The sequence below is a fragment of the Megalopta genalis genome, chromosome 17 (genome assembly GCF_051020955.1).
Source record: "Megalopta genalis isolate 19385.01 chromosome 17, iyMegGena1_principal, whole genome shotgun sequence".
Lineage (NCBI taxonomy): Eukaryota > Metazoa > Arthropoda > Insecta > Hymenoptera > Halictidae > Megalopta > Megalopta genalis.
The window spans coordinates 1,637,288-1,655,183 of NC_135029.1; the positions used below are offsets into that span (position 1 = coordinate 1,637,288).

Here is a 17,896-nt window from a genome sequence, read left to right on the forward strand (position 1 = left end):
TAATCCCTAAACTTTTTTACAAGACGAAACATTTACTGATATATGCTGTACGATTTTGGCTGTGACTCACTTGTATATTATACAAAATAGATAAGGGATAGAAAAAAATCAAATTTTATTGAAAATATTATATTTGCACATAATGTTTCAAAATTAGATTTTATAAAACAATAAATATAAACTCACTGTGGACATTAAAATTTTTATCTTCTATCCCTAAGTACTCAATGATGATCCTTTGTTTCCATTGTCTTGAAGTTTGAAGTATAAACAGTGATAACTATTTATGATCAGCTACTCAGGTTTCAGCATCACTCCTCGAAAATCAGATTCTACAATTGGAGTGCCTTTATTTCAATTTGTTCCTATTGATACATAATAAATACACTTGTCTAAATCTGGTATATATATTAATATACATATATTAATTCGTAGAATATTTTAACTACTTATTTGTTTATTTCACTGCTTTTATAATTGTAAGAATATACTACATAAAGTTTATGAACATTCAGTATGTATTATTAATAGTTATGATTATATGAAATTATTGGAAGTTATGCACAGAAGATACCTACAGTATATCCGCAGTAACTGTATATATGTGATTATTTCTAAAAGTATAAAAAATACGAAACAATATTTCAAATAAAGATTCTATAATATTATTATATATTCTATTACACTATTGATGCATGTACTTTTTCTTAAGTCATTGTTGAATCATGAACTTTAAAAGTTTGCTTCAAAATAATCACATGTATACATTTTAAACAGACATGCTGTAGAAGGAAAAAAGGGAAATATAATTACACGTATATATAATGAACATAGAAATGTACTTTATTAGCAGTTTACCACAGCCAAAAAATATAATTAATAAAACAATTCTGGTAAGGAACTATAGAAATACTCTTATATAGCAACATTTTTGTGATGTAGCTTTAATAGACCCATGTAACAGTCTATATTCTTTGGTCATATATATTACTCAAGGAACTTTAGGTTGTACAATACCATTGTTTTGAGGATTTACATGTTGCGTTTGTTCTGCTGCTGCTTGCAACAATCTTGTCCTACGTCTAGTATAATGTTGCCACAATAATATCTGTTGGTCATCTATAAATTTGGTACATTGAGAATTTACTACTTCTCTCCTAAAGTGTTCGTATTGTAATAAGTCTAAGAAGTACAAGCACATAGGATATTTCAAATACTTTGCGTACTCTGGTTCTTTCCAATATAACAGATATTTAAGGTAATTAATAAATGCTGAATCCTTAAAGTATCCACGTTGTGCTAGAACTATAAAAACATATAATTAATACATTTGATAATCATAGTAAATTATATAAAGAAAATTAAAAAACATACAGTTTAAGTAGTTTGGATTGGCAAGGCATTGAACAAATTCAAGTTCAACCTGAAATCGTAAGCGCTGCTGTTCGTCTGTTTCTGGAGCGCCTATAAAGCAGATTAAATTTTTCTCTATAGTATAACATTAATGCAACATACATACTTAAATTTTATTCATCATCATGTAACATTTATAATACACATAATATATTCTATATTTCAATGGATTTGCAATAAATTTTTTGTTGTTTTATATATTTAACTAAAAATTCTATTCTCAAAGAATTTAAGTTTTTAACAGGATAACCTTTTCCTATTATTTATTATATTAAATATAATGATATTGCTAGCAATAAAATACTTATTTTAGATAAGATACAAAAGTTTGAACATGTATATAAATTTATAATAGCAAATATATTATCAAATAAAATAATATTTGGAAAAAATGCAATTTGTACTGTAAAATCCTTTTTGCAATCATGATATAAGTATTAATTTTAATGACTAGATGTTATGATTCTAATATGTTGTTAATCGTTATGTACCTTCTGTTTCTGACATCTCCGATTACAATAACCAGAAATCAGAATCTTGATTCAGAACTCGACTTCTCTTAATCTAATAGCTCTAACTTAAATCTTTATAACTTTGCAAATTCAAACCTCAAAGCAACTTCAATACAATCATAGTTTCATATCATAGTGGTAATATATCTTATTTGACCTTGTTCTAAAATTAATAAACAAAAGTATAATATTCTCATGGAAGCCATAGCAAAGATGGTCATTTTTGTACCATCTATGAAAATATGTCACAAATATCGTACTATAAAGTTTAAACAAGGGCAAATAGGTCTCATGTTTACATAAACATTTTCATTGTTGTTTTTTCTACTCCAGAAGTAAATCCTAGAAATTATGAAAAACTTTGTACACCATAAGAGAATGTTTTACTTATCAATAAATTTAAAAATACATTATACACGTCATAAATTCAATTCATTTTTCTTTTACTTTTACTTGTATCAATACTTTTCAAACTATGCAAATAAAACAATATTGCTGGTAATTGTGATTCTTTTAAGAATACAAAATTTTATTTTACAAAATCTACATCATGTAAATCGCATGTAAAATTCTATTTAAATATAGTAACCACTTCCTACGTTATATCATTCCATATTTTATTTGAAAAAGATTTGAAAAAATTTTGATAAAATACACATAGAAGTGCAACATAGAAGTTGCAATGAAAACAAAAAAAATTATAAAAAACATGCATAGGACTATTAAATTAGATGAAGATAAGATTATAGAAACAATAAAAATTGATTTATTTAACAATAAAAAGATAAAATGATGTGAAGAATAGAAATTCTATGAAAATTACCGTTCATTCCAATAAAAGATGTTTTTCTGCCTTTCATGAGACCCGGAGGATCATCTAAGCGGTTCATAGTACATTAACTCTCACAAAGAAAATAATTTTCAATGTTATTTCAATAATTGGACTAACAATATTTATAAACTTCTTAATATAAACTATGTTGTCCTCAGTTGCACTACTCAGTAACGCTTCACGTTATGCACTTCTAAACGTAAACAAAAGAATAGCAGCCACTGCACCCATTCAATATCTTTAGTCACGGACACGGTGTATACTATAGGTGTGCTTCACAGTATAAGAACAAGAAGTGCATTCTGCTTCACAATATATAGCAAGCATTCTTATCCCCACCATTTTAATGCGCATACAGATCCGCGCAGTTGCTTTAAAAAAAGAACGGGAAATGATCGAAAGAGACAAAATGAAACCAGCGGGTTCTATGGTGGGTGTCCACACAGACGAAAAACCTAGGATGTCTCATTTTACCATGCTCGCAGTCTCACTCTTTTCGCACATCTATGTATACGCCTGGTGCTCCATCTGAAACACTTGATGCAATATTCGACTTATACTTTTCGTCCCATAGGATTCTCGACCACACAGTCCCGCGCATTTGCGAACGTCCTGAAACGACGATCATTTCTACTATTATTAAAATTTTTGGAAACCCGTAAGTTGTATTTTAGCTAATGGTTTCTACTTTATGAATCTACAAAATTTTGTTAATTCAGCCATCCCAGTATGTACTTGTTAATTGAGACGGTCAACAATCAATATCATACTGTACGAGAAGGAGTTTCGAAATATTTGTCAGCTGTGTTTTTGTTTTTATGTAGTTTTATGGGGATATACAATTTATACGAAAACCTTGAAGACTAGTTCAATTGGCACCGAAATAATTTTCTTCATCTAATGAAGAAATAATGATTCCGGAGAAGAAGGTAGGCAACTAAGACCAGCAATAAAAGGATTTTCGATACCTGCACAAGTCGTTACTGCGTACTTCGAGGCCCGAATTTTGGGGTTGTAAACCGCCCGGCCTAGCGGTCCCGAGGCTGAATAAAAAGTTTCCGCAGGTATCAAGAATCCTTAGAATTTACTGTATCTAGACCAGCAATAAAAGAATTAACGGTACCTACGGAAACTCTCGGTCTCGGGCCCGCTAGGTCGGGCGGTTCACAATCATAAATCGCGGGCCGCGAAGTGCGCAGGATGGGGGTGCTGGTGAAATTTCGCCGGGACGTGAAGTATGTGGCGCGAGGTTCAAAGTCCAGAATTGCAAGCTGCGAAATTTGATTTTACGCCTTTTCCGATCGAACCACAGAAGCAACATCAACCTCCAGTGTTTCACAATCTCCTCTATTTAATAATAACGGCCCTTTTTGGGCCTCAAATTCATTTCAGCCTTATTCACTGCAGAAGTGATAATGTCGATACGATAATTAAATACCATTTTCTATGTTACCCAGAGACATACAAACAACATTTCCTTATATTCCTAGTTTCGTTCATAGCTTCGATAATTGCGAAATTATTCGTTGTTTACGAAACTCCTTCGCGTAGATTATAATATTGATTGTTGGCCGGGATGGCTGAATTTAAAAAATTACGTAGATTCATAAACTAGAAGCTATTAGCTACGAATGTAACTTACGGGTTTTCGAAAATTTCAATAATCGTGGAAATGCTCGCAAAATGTTCTCATTCTTAACTCTAATTCTGAAAAAAACTGAGTTTGAAAATTTTTTTATAGGTAATTACTACATTAAATATGTAGTCTTTCTAAGATAATATAAATGCAAGTTTCAGCTTTGATCTTCACATTTTTAACAGTAAAAATCGTATAAAATTGCAAAATTATTCGTTGTTTTCAAAACTTCTTCTCGTACAGTATCGTCCCAGTACTGTTGCAGTTTTGTTACAGTACTTTGTTACAGTTAATAAAATTTTGTAAATTCATAAAGTAGAAACCATTAGCTAAAATGTAGTTTACGGGTTTTTTGAACATTTTAATAAATACGCGCATACGGATGCGCGAATAAAGTGAGACTGCAAGCATGGTAAAGTGAGACAAACTATTGGTCGTCGGTGTGACATGTTTTGTTTGTGTTGTGCTCTCTCTCTTTCTCTCTCTCTCTCTCTCTCTCTGATGTGCTTTCTTGCTCACTCACTACTTCCTCTCTTTGTCTAGAACTGTGAGGGCAGCACTGTTTAACTGTGAAGCGACCACCAATCAGAGAAGAAGCAGTTTTTCTACCTGCTTCATAATTTTAAGCCAATTGCCCCCGCCTTGGCTTACTATGGTCACCCACCATAAAACTGCTGTGACATTAATTCTAGCAAGTTTCCGATAGAGGTGCTTGTGAAGATATGATCTTTACTTGAGGAAGATTTTAAGACAACAAAAGCATAAATATGTAGTATTGAGAATGATTTGTCAGTTCGTCAGTCTGTAGTCTGTAATCGAAGTAGTAACAGATCTGGTGTAATTCTTAGAACAGTAAGTAACATAGAAATAGAAAATTATTTTCTTAGAGTACTACACAATTTGCAATTTTTACTTGTAGATTTAATTACAGCACGATGTATTAAATAAGCACATCAAGAAACATCAATTCGAGATGGAGTACATTCAAAAACAATAATCAGAGAAGCAAAGACTGCTGTAGAAGAAGAAATGCAAATTAATAGAAGAAAGATATACATACTACATACTTGACTCAGATAGAGAAGGAACGGTCAGAATTGGATGAAAAACTGTCAGAGAAAGATGCAGAAATAAATAAACTTTCAATAATTTTAAAGGAGCTGAGGTCTTTTACACAGATCCACTGGTAGATTCAGACGACTATCTGAAAATACAATCGCAAAAATTAAACTTTGGTAAATACATTTGCTGTAGGTTTACAATTGGAACTAGATTGGCAGGAAGAAAAGAAGAATTGCAAGCTCTAAAAAGTCAAGTTCGAGAGGAAGCTGTGGAAATATTAGCTAGAAGAAAGAAGTATAATCTTCTTTATGTATAAATAAGATTAATTATAAGATCTTACATATTATTAAGATCTTATTTATGTATAAATAAGATTATATCTAAACATTTAAAAAATTGTTTAGACTAGAAAAGTTACAATGAGAGAAAATCAAGTATTGGTTTCTGAAGTAACTAAACATGTCGAAAAGTTGCAGCATGAATTGAAACTAGATGAGCATTATGGTACATATACAGATACACGATTGAATGAAACAGTTAGATGATAAAATTAGTAGTAAGTAAACAACAAAATTTAACTGATTAAATGTGAATTTGAAACTAAAATCCAAGATTTAAAACAATAACGCAATCATATGAAGACTGTGAGGCAAAAGATGCTCAAAATGCCGAGGTATTTTTATTTGTTTATATTTTAAATATAAATCTTGATTTTAGAATTAATTTAGGGGATTTTATTTAATCTAATTAATCTTCGATTTTAAATACGTTTACAGGAGATAAGAAATATGCTACCTGAATTGGAGGAAAAGAGTAGTACTCAGGAACTTCAGACTTCTCAATTAGGAATGGTGAATTGTGAACTTAATCTACAAGTAGAAAAAAATAAAGTTGAAATGGCAGAAAGTAATAAATTCTTGGAAGATGAAATAATAAAATACAAAGATATTTATTTAGTTAATACAGTATAATTATACTGTGGAATTTATAAGGATACATTTCTAGGCAAACGTCAGAATAGGAGAACTTTGTAATACAATTAGAAAAATGAGAAAGTGCATAATAACATGCATAGAAGACAATACTGAATTACTTGAAAAAGAAAGACTCGACGAGGAGCCGCCGAAGAGTATCTTCCTTGCGCATAAATCATTTGATTAAAAAATTGTATTCTTGAAATAAGACAATATGTTTGCGTTACTGCAGAGAAGTCAAAAAATTTCTTGAACATAACGCGCGTTTAAGAAAGATCATAAAACGATTGATGAAATATAATATCAGCTGATAGACCATCAAAATCATAATCAAATGTGTCTCAATTGAAAGATAAAATCACTCAACTGGAAATGTTGTGTTCAATAATTTACAAACTATTTTTCCCTAATGAAAGTACAGAATATTACATGCAATATAATAAAATATAATGCATGTTTTTAGGACTGTTACAAGAAAACGAAAATATAACAGCAACAAAAAATCATTGAAAAAATAAGATCGAAAGAGAAATATGAATTTCGGATTACATGTTCCTTGTGGAGGTACAACATATGCAAATGTATTTTTATGTTATTATAATACTCATTTAACTATGTAAATACTTACTGCGCAATTTGTGTAATTTTTCCAACTTCCTTTTTATAAACAGCAACATCGTTTAACTTAATATTTATAACGTAATGAAACCGTAATAATTATTAACCACTGAAAGTTGCAATCACTGAATTTTTGGGTAAAATTCTTTTCCTTTTATTCTATAATCTCTCATCACGGTATCTGCGTGAACTGTGTAGTATTGTTCCAATTTGAAGGGACGGTTATAATAATAAACCTCGCTGTTTACCCAATCAACAGATAGTACAGTAGAAATTCGTTTATCGGGACTCTGTTTATCCGACGTACTAATAACCTGTTTACGGACGATTAGAGGTCAGGAACGATGCTCCTATTTATCCAACTCCAGTGCATGCAACATATCAATTATGTCTACTTACGATTTACTGTACTATATGTTTTGTCCAAAATTATATTCTCAGTGTCTTCTCACAAATCAAGTGAAAAGAAAAAAAGACTGGTGCTGTGTATTGATGACAAAGGATCCAGCTGAATAAGATGGTAAAAATTGCACTTATTATTAGAGGTTCTTCAATGACTATAACACCATTTGATAGCTGATCAAGAAAAACTTTTCTGTACAAAATTGAACCTTCTAGCTTGTCCATGAGGGTAGTTACAGGTGACAGGGTAAATTATATTGCGTACTTTTCGCGCATTTTCCCCTCTCACCGCAAATATTTTGGAACTTAAGCAGCATACTAGAGGATTTTTCCAGATTTTTTTGTTGCAAACTATAGTTGCAAAAAATAAAAAACCAAAAAAAAGCGAAAACTTGCAAATTGCGTCTGCAGTACAGATTTTAAATCCATTTTAAATCCATTTTAAATCCAATCCAGCTTGAACTAGAAACATTTGGAAAGATGTTTAAAGTAGTTCACAAGATGATGGATTCCATTTAAAACAAATTTTTATCAATTATCAAATTTATCTACTCTATTGGAAATTATGTCAAATTTATTTAATACTATATTAAATTCCTCGTTGAATTCAGCATGAATCAATAAAATCTGAAATATAGATTTTCGCTAGAAAAATTTGTCTTCAGCAAGATGTAATGCATACTATAACGAATTAACATAGAATCGAGTTTATTTGAACAGACGCCAAACAAACTGCCATAATCACATCAATTTTCTATACGTCTTACACGTGTACTTATATATAGTCAAGAAATCCTGAAATAAATCTAATTGAACGTTTCCGTTGTAAACGATTACACAATGCATGTAGAACTTTACCAATTTCTGCACATGCTGGGCGTGTGTGTGCAGTGTGCAGTGTGCACCGATTATGCGCCACGTGGAGACATTGCAAACGACCCTGATTGGTTGCAGGTCATCATGATCTTCTTTGGTGGGGGCGGGGGGGAGGGGGGATTGTGACGGTCGAAAAAGGTCGGAGGACCAGAAGGGATGGGAGGATTGGTGAAGGACGTTCCTTTCAACCAAGAAATTAGCCAGGAGTGGGGAACTTGGCTACACGTGCGATTTCCTTCCCCTTCTCTTCCTCTGACCTCCTCCCTTCTCTCTTTTACTTCTCGTTTGTAACGCCAATGTTTCTTTATCGTTTCTGGTTGCATTTAAACCGTCTCGATATTCCGGGATAACTACTATGGAAAACGATTTTCAGAGCATTCTAATTAATCGATTGCAAATGTTCATGTAAATTCGTATTTTCTTGAGGAATAATTTAGAAATGTCGAGTGAAGCCTGATTTGGATGGAAGTGAAATTAATATTTTATCAAATGATCTTAAAATTGCTATTTCATAAGTGTCTTTATCTTTTTTGTCTCAAGATTACTTTCTTTATTTTTAATTCTCAATTATTTAAATACAATTTAATCATAAATTAAGGCTACATTTGCAAGTTTATGATTTTAGTCAATAATTTAAGAAAGTGGAAAGTAGATAAAACTTTATATCCTTTAATACAAATATTATTAGATTTACAATAACTAGACTGCGGATTTTTATACAAAATAGACATAATCTGCTTTGACTGCAAAAAATAGTAACTAATTAGCAAGTTCTTAGTCTCAGTCTTATCGCAGATACATAAAATCAGCAATCTAGTAATGACATGCAGAATTGAATTATAAACTTTAAATGGTTTAAAATGTTTTATTTCTATAAACTATTTTAAAGGTACAGTAAAAGTAAGGTACAAGAAGCAAATGAAGGTTTCATCCATATTTCATTTTGTACTAAATTACAGCATCGTTGGATTTTTTAAAATAAAATTACAATATTATGAATTTTATGTATATGTGAGAGCTGTTTTTTATGAGACACCGTAGAGTGTCATATATATCTGCGGCCAAAGTATTTGTCCATCCTGTTTTAGTTATCTAACTTTTATTACACAATTATTACGAATAATTACAAGAATCATTAGTGGAAATTGCAACAATGGACCGTTCGACGTATTAATATCTTTAGGTACTGAAGACGTTACCTTCCGTCTTTGATTGTAGAGTGCCAAGAATAGAAGACGTGATTAATAAATAATTTTATAAAACATAGATGTTGCTTACTCTTGGAAACTACAATTGTATAAAATTAATTTTATACGATCTACAAACTGTGAAGAACACTGTATTATAAATTGTGGTTTTGCTTTTGAAAATTAGTATTTTATTATTCTTATCAATCAATGATTGTAGCTCGTTTAAATTCGTTAACAGTGCAAAATGAAATGATGGCATTGAGTCATGAACGACTCGAATACGTCTGACGCAGCTGAAAACTGAGTACGTGTTGTATAATTAAAACTAAATTGACTCGACGAAGGGTTTCCGCACATCCTCTTCTCGAATATCCTGCAGACATCGTCTTCAGTCTCATAAAACATAAACGAAACGTTGAAATTTCTTATTACACAACATTGATGTTTTTAAATTATTTTCCTTAAAATAGGAAAATAGGAACAAAAGAGTATCGAATTATTAAAATTTCTATTTTATGTTTCATAACATACGAGATCTTTTGTCTGCACTATTGACAGTGTCAGTCATAGAAGAAGGTTTTCAATTCTATTGCAAGAATAATACAACGTTTGACGTCATTTCCGAGAACAGCTAAAACATATACAGCGTGTCAAAGAAATATCTATAAATGTATAACTCATCATTAGACTGCGAATCATCATGCACAAATTTTTATTTTTACGAATTCTTCTATAAAAATCTGAAGAAGCAAGAAAATTTCTTATACCAACTAGAGAATGTCTTGCAGTAAACATACAATAATAATACAATTAATTAATATTAATATATACGGTTACTTGCATATACCCGTAAATGCATAAAGATCCTCAGTCTACTTATTATTATTTTTTATTCAATGAATTCTTCATTGAAATGTATTCGATCTTTTATCAATTTTATTAACTCTAGAGTTTATGTTTACGTAAATCGAAGGCCTGTATGTAGTAACAATGCTTATTGCAAACCTTTAAAACCTTTCTGCATATTTTTTTTTAAGGAACATGTTTTTGATTATGTTACAAAGTATTGTTTGTTACTTGACCTAACAATAGAAAGCATTTGCGTGGTGAAATACAGTAAAAAATACAGTAATGATAATGGAACCCCGTAAATAATGGTCTTGCGGTTTTTTAAGGACAGCTGTCCCATCCGACAGAGTCAGGTGTGTAAATGGTGATCATCTCGGAAATAACAAGGAAACATGCCGACAGCTGATCACTGACTTACATTCAAAAGGGAGACATGCGCTGTATCGGATCTATGTGCCATGAACGACGGTTTCTTTACGTCACCGAAATTAGTAAATCTCTTAGATGATATGGCTATGACGTTCGTAGCCAGCACCACGTGTCTGCGGTGAAACTCTATTCCTCTGCTGGCTTTGACATAGATTTCGCATCTGATTTAGAAATCATCCGGTGGCATTTATAACGATTTGTGGGATCAGCAGCAAATGATTATCACAATATTTTGGGAGCGCACGAGCTTCTGCCTCTTCTGATATCTTGCAGGCTTATTGTTTGAGTTCCATATTCGTTATGAAACGAATTTTATTTCGTACACGTAGGATTATTTTGTGTATTGATTTTGTATATGCTATCAAAAATGTTTCAGAAATATTTCACTCAAATATAAAATTTAATATTATTTTTACACCGCCCTTTTACAAAATTAATTTTATATTATTATAGGAAACGTGTTTAAACTTAAAAAATATACTTTCAAAATTAAATTTCAAAAAGACATCTTTGGTAAAGATAATGTTAAGGAAGTTAAAATTATTTGGTGCTAAGTTTATTTTTCGAAATCTGATGTGTGGTTTCTTAGGGTTTGTGTATATTTAATATTGCAGTCCGGATATATTACACGAGTATTTTAATATTTATTATATTTAGTTTTATGTATAGTTCATGAAAATGTTTCAAATTAACATGTTGATTAAGAGAATTTGGAAAACTATTAGTTTGTTTTCAATATTGTTTCCAATTTTGATTAATTTATCGACAATGTGAGAAAAATCAAAATGATCACACATGTAGGAAAATAATTACATTCTGAAAAAAAATTTTGTATAAAAGTTTATTCTATCATATATATATATATATATATATATATATGATAGAATAAACTTTTCCTTTAAAAATATGTATATATATATATATATACATATATTGTAATAGATTTTTCATGTACTACAAGGTACTAAAATAAATAGATACTAAATAAATGAAAATGAAATTTTATTACACTTAGGATTGCTCATAGAATTTTGCACAGATTGCTACAGAATACTACCCTACGATGTAAAACACGGCAAAAGATCACGACATAATCATCATATTTTTAATTTCAAGTAGAATAAGAGAAATCTTCGTTTTTGTGATTCAGACAAAAATTGAATCCTTTAGATTGTACGCAAACTAATGACTCCAATTACGAACAATTGTAGCAATATTAAGAGACTTTATTGTTAATACAAAAATTTGTTGTACTACCTAAATGTTCAATAAAATCCTCCTGAAGTGTTGAAAGAGTTTAATTTATGATTGTGTTGAGAAAAAAATCACTGATAATTCAGTGTCCTAAATCAAACTCTCCCCTTACGGCAGCTACGGAGAACATTTTCGCTAATGAAAAAGTTATTTCAAATAATCTCTGCTTTCAATTTTGGGATACTCTGTATAACTGGAACTCTGCAGACCCGAAGTTTCTCGAATAATAGAGAATACTGTAATTCTAAAAACTCGAAATCAAACACTGTGTGTCTGGCATCGGGTGAGAAGCGGTGAAAAAAGGAAAAAATGCTACAAAGCATGTTCCGGCTCGCTTTCCCGCGGAATCTTTTAGAATATCGCATACTTACGAGGTGGGGGTGCACGTGCCGCGGCTTTTGTTATCGAGATTGTCGTAATATCGGAGCTCGACGCGCGTGCACGAGGACCGTGCATCTACGCACGCGTGACCGTGTTGCGCGCAACCACGAGGGGGGATAACATGGCGGTGCTCGATCGCCGTTAGTTGATGTACGGACGCCAGCGGATTTGGATCATCCTTCGAAATCGTTACGATGAGCAATCGTGGTGACTGAACCACCGCAGGCAACCGTGTTATCATTATTTGTTATGCACGCTGGCATATGTATCTGGAACACGCGGTTTTGTTGAACAATTTATTTTCACGAAACTGTACGATCGGTTCCGATTCACGTGCGTTCACACGCGTCCAGTGACATTTACTAAGTTCCGCCGATACCGATTTCAAACTATCGAGGCTCGATTGACGCCGAAGTTCTGATTGTTCGTCAGGAAGTTGTACGTTTCTATGATTAACTGACTTTTTCACGTCCGTTGAAGTGATTGACAGCGGGAACACGAAAAACAGCATCGCGTCTGTGAGCATTTATTTTGAGAGGTCTACGGTTATTAGTGCGGTGTCTGTAAACCTGTAAGCCGGTAAGTAACATTTCGACCTTAAATTGTAATGTTCCTTGCATTTATGGTTCAATCTGTGTATTGTTGAATTGATGACCGAACATTATTTGTTCATTTAAAATATGCTATCTTTTATTCAGTTTTCAAATTTGATCGGTAACTTCATTTTCACATACAATTTGGACAATGTTGTTGATATAATTGGTTGAGCCAATTGTGTAAAGTATTTTGAATATTTTATGGCTTCTTACCGAATGATTTCAATTCATGAATTCGATTATAGTGCTTTAATAAGATTAGGATGGAACACGAAACAACATTGTGCGATCTACATAATATGGGAACGAATGTGATTCTTCATTGCCTGAATATAGTCAACGTACTAGAATCACGTATGCGCACTGTTGCTAAATTAATGCAGTTTTTAAATAACAAGGAATGTATGCACAGCAGATTCGTTTCGATTTGATCGCATGTGTTACATTTACGTCAGTTTCTTATTGCCAACAATGTTTCTTTATATCATTATAATTTATCAATGCATTACGATATGCTAAGCAATCATTTGTTGCAGTATGCGTACACTGTTAAGTGCGGTTAATTCTTGACACATGACTACGACAATTATCATAAACAATTTTTATGCAAAATCGAAGACAGGAGTATAAAGAATGACATCATTCAGATACATTCTGAGTTTTGTTACATTAAATAGTGAAACCTTTTTAACTATATAAATAGTAAGTAATTGATCCATTAGAATTTTAATGTGGTCAGATGCGTATAGGGTAACAAATAATTCTTAATAAATTCTAGTTTCATAAATTTGTCAATTAATTAAACTTAAAATTAGATACTAGGAAGTATACATATATGTATTTCCATATACAACACCATAAATATCAATTGATGCATTCAAGCAGTATACATTTGTTTAATAATTAAAAAAATAATTAATATACTTATTTCCTAAAATGAAACTCAGCTGGAAATTGAAACACTTTCATTTTTTGTTTCCATAATTTTTATCTTTAAATTCATATTCGGTTTATACGAGAGATAGATGTAATTTTTTTGTCCTAAATATTTTAACAACAATGTATTCAAACTATATATAGATTTCTATATATTAACTCCTTAATAGTTTATATATTCGTATATACATGTTTTTACTATATCTTTGTACATTAAAAAATTATACAACTTTTACCCAGAGTTCATAATTGATTTATTAGACCATTGAGGAATGAAAATCTAATTAATCTTCAAATTAATAATTAATCCACTTTTTACACATTACACAAATGTACTTTCAAGACACTAAAATTAGAACTTTTCAATAATCAGTTATTCCTCAATTCGTCAATGATTCTAGTACCAATTTTTATAACGAAAAAAAATTCTAATCGTACCCATAACAACGAAATATTCCTTAAATAGTTACCTACTGATCAAAGCTATAATAAATAATTAGCCATATTTTATAAATGAATGATCCGCATCTCACATTTGATTCACGGTATCATTAGCGTGTCCGTGGGATTGCAATTCGTTAAAGAGACATTGAAAAAAACGTCAACCATTGAATTTTGTCGAACTATCTTCTGTCTTTATCGGAATAGCAAACTTCGGTAATTGCGCATTTGATCAGTGAACTACATCTGCGATCCCCGTTCCAAACTTAACACACGTTATACATACATCGATCCGATCGAACGGTCGAACGTCCTGAAAGGTGAAGCCCACGCTTGATTTCACCTAAGTACTTATTTTAGTCTTGACTTGTAAAATGTGTGCCAATATACGTGATCGCACGTGGACGACATTTACACGTGGAAGACAACGAGGGCTGGAATAGGTACTCGCGGGAAGGTCAACGAGATTTTCAATCCGCCGCCGCATGTGCCGATCTCTTTCTACGTAGTAGTACGAGGCAATCGCGGCGCATCGGGGCTCGGATTGGAAAAAGTAAAACAATAATCGCTTCCTATAATGTATATAGCACTCTAATTTTGCTTTGTTTTAACACTTGACAACAGACCTTTTTAATTAAAATATAACTGATTACGCTTGAGATCATTTAAAATAGGTTTCCATGTCTTCAAAATTTGTTTTCCTTAGTCATGCAAAGAATGTGATATAAAAACTACTCCAAGAATATGTATCCTCTTATCTATTTTACATATTGTTAGAATTACACTTGTGATAACTAGACTGTTGATTTTGATTTCTTTTGTCAATACTTTATTTACGGAAATCTTCTTAGAAGCTCTAATATGTCCTTCTAAATAATAATTTCAGAAGAACTTGTTATGTTAGATTAATCCAAATAATTTGTTGGGTTATGAATTAAATTATTATCACTTTTGAACAATGTATTTAAGAAATTATTCTTATATCTTTGATCTCAAAATCGAAAAATTAAAGTTATTAGAAAATTGCTGGTAGATAGAGTGTTAATAATTACAATGAGTTGAACGTGGTCAAACAGTATTTTTAAATTTTTCTAATGTTTGTATTCGTTTGTATTTGATCTACGCAGTTTTGTCATAAATGGTTATGATCCGCAACAAAGGGTAAAATTGGTAAAATTCTTATTAAAATATTGCTGATCAAATATAACATAAAAAGATTGCAAGAGCATTTGAAATTCAGTGTATATATAGTTTTAAAAAATTAAGTGTTTAGCAAGCTGTCACTAAATCCTTTGATAGCTACAGTATTCTGCGGGTTTGTAGCTTTCGAACTGGAATGATTCAACACAGATTGCAGAAGTGAATCATGGTTGGTTCAACACAAATCTCGTAGCTATTATTTTGAAAATAACAATCTCCCTTGTTATTCTGCATTAATGTTTACTAATTTATTTATAAAATGATATTTGTAGTTTAGATCAACTTGTTTATACATATTTTAACGTGTTGCAGATTTTAGTGATTTCGTTGTTGTTGTTCTGTCATACAGACTGAATATTAAAGTTGGATTTTTCTTTCAGCTCGTCGTTAATATTCTACTGTACTTGCATTACACATACAATGAGTAATAACAAAATAGCGGCGGTCTATGCAAATTTACATGTCTTTAAATATTAGGTGACTAAATTTTTCTAAACATAGTACGTACTTTCATGATTTCATTTTTCTTGGGAAGATACATAAATTCGAAGAAACATAAACTCTGTCGTCCCATTATCCACTCATACTGCTAAGTAAAAATGTTAATAATAGCTGTAAGCGTAAGGCAGCTATGGTAATTTAAAAATGTGGCCTATAACGTTTTACCATGTAGATCCAGATAAATAGGCGTATTATTGTAGATAAAACTTGATTGACATTTACATTTTTAATGTTTACATGTACAAACAAAATCACAGGTTGAAAAACAGAACGGAAAAACAAAAGTCACGATAGTTTGCAATTTCTAACTACAAATTACTCGTAAGTACGTATGCAAATACTGTATGCAAACATTTTAATTTTATCAGTTGATGAATAAGTATGTCTTGTGCCTTTAACATATGCTTCTCCCTTTTCTGTGATGGTATTTAAATCATGCAAACGTAACATCAGTATTCCGTACTTATCGCTGGTCTAATGAATCATCATGCAACGTTGAATCACTCATTCGTGAGATATGGTCGTGTGCTATACACTATCCACACGTGTAACTGTTGCATCAGAAGGTAAATCGGATGTGCTTTAACCAGTTTGAACGGAGCGACTATAGCCGATGTTAATCAACTTTATTGTAGCATTCAAGGAAATGCATCTTTACGTATGAGACAGTTACCTTGGAAACACAATTCTGGAAACGAATTCAATTCCATTGGTCAATTCGATCATGCTATTTCTGCTTAACAAACGGCCACATTTCCATAATTCTTGTAGTTTTGCCAGTTGAAACGAAGTAGACGAGAGTTAAATACATCGGAAATGTTCAACTTGTGTATTCGAAGCATCACATTGCACACAAAATTTTTGTAATTAAAATTTCAAAAGTTCTGTGACAGAACTTTTCAGGCAAACGTTGAATTATTTTAAACGGTTAATACTACAAAAAATGTTGTCCGCATGTCGTTATTTTGCAAGATTTGATGATAATCTATGTTTTCTTTTGGAATAACATTTTCACAATTATTGTATTATATAATATTGTCTTCAATAAACTGCTATAATGGTGAAAATGTTATTCTAAAATAAAACATAGATTAGAATGTGAAATGACATAATCTTTTTTGAGTTTTCTGATAACACAAAATCTCGTGAACGAGTCATCCTACGAATCAATGAAATCGTATATCAATCGCTTGAATTTGCCCGGGTTTTAAGTATATGTCAATATGTATTTGCACGAATTCGCGGAAGTCAAGAAATCTTGACGATTCTCTGTAGCGTCGTTCGTTCTTCCACGATTCTTTTATTTTTCCATGATGTTGCGACTGATACGCAACCGTGCAGATCCACGTGACAACACGCCGTGTGATCGCAATTGTGACCAACGTGAGTCGAACGTAACCGCCCTGCCAGATATCACACGCAAAACCCAACACGTTTCTCTCGCTTTAATTTCGTTAAGTGCTTTAAGCATGTAACCACCCGGTGCTTTCGTATCAGGATATCACGTGTACCTACTTGCTGCCAGAAATTCGATCACGTTTCATTTTCGAAATTCCTCGCGTTTTGATAAACGACGAAACATCCATTTTTCGAATATGTATTCATTTAGCGGATACGATGTATTAACACTGTTTTTATCAATGGGATCAAAATTTTGAAATTTTAATATAACACTATTTTTACCGAAGGGGTCAAAAGACAGCTTTTGAAACTCTAATTTAATAATGGTTTTATCAATGCGGTCAAAAGATACTTTTTAAAATTTTAATTCAACACTATTTTTACACTAAAGAA

The 17,896-nt window shown here is 31.7% G+C and overlaps 2 protein-coding genes and 1 long non-coding RNA gene across 8 annotated transcripts in view; 2 read left to right on the forward strand and 1 right to left on the reverse strand.

Annotated features, from left to right (window-relative positions):
* Positions 1 to 113: 113 nt before the first annotated feature.
* Positions 114 to 7,399, reverse strand: MED31 (mediator complex subunit 31). Of its 6 annotated transcripts, none has more exons than XM_076527090.1 (5): positions 5,461 to 5,596; positions 2,749 to 2,802; positions 1,375 to 1,464; positions 1,018 to 1,305; positions 114 to 332 (listed from the first exon to the last, which is right to left on the reverse strand). In XM_076527090.1, exons 2-5 carry the CDS (start codon positions 2,783 to 2,785, stop codon positions 295 to 297), a joined length of 453 nt encoding a protein of 150 aa, XP_076383205.1. In that variant the 5' UTR covers positions 2,786 to 2,802; positions 5,461 to 5,596; the 3' UTR covers positions 114 to 294. The 6 variants fall into 6 exon arrangements, with proteins under 6 accessions (XP_076383205.1, XP_033330707.1, XP_076383206.1 ...); XM_033474816.2 differs by lacking the exon at positions 2,749 to 2,802 and adding an exon at positions 1,905 to 2,088 and having other exon boundaries at positions 5,461 to 5,587; XM_076527091.1 differs by lacking the exons at positions 2,749 to 2,802; positions 5,461 to 5,596 and adding exons at positions 1,905 to 2,088; positions 2,186 to 2,428.
* Positions 5,872 to 7,064, forward strand: LOC143260709 (uncharacterized). Its single transcript, XR_013034995.1, has 3 exons — positions 5,872 to 6,011; positions 6,232 to 6,306; positions 6,461 to 7,064. It is a non-coding gene; the product is annotated as an uncharacterized LOC143260709 (long non-coding RNA).
* A 5,161-nt stretch (positions 7,400 to 12,560) lies between the features above and the next one.
* LOC117222838 (uncharacterized) overlaps positions 12,561 to 17,896 on the forward strand; it is a 28,913-nt gene continuing 23,577 nt past the window's right edge. The window contains exon 1 of the mRNA XM_033474809.2: positions 12,561 to 13,007. The gene's annotated coding sequence lies outside the window, so the exon portion shown is untranslated. The remainder of the gene's footprint in view (positions 13,008 to 17,896) is intronic.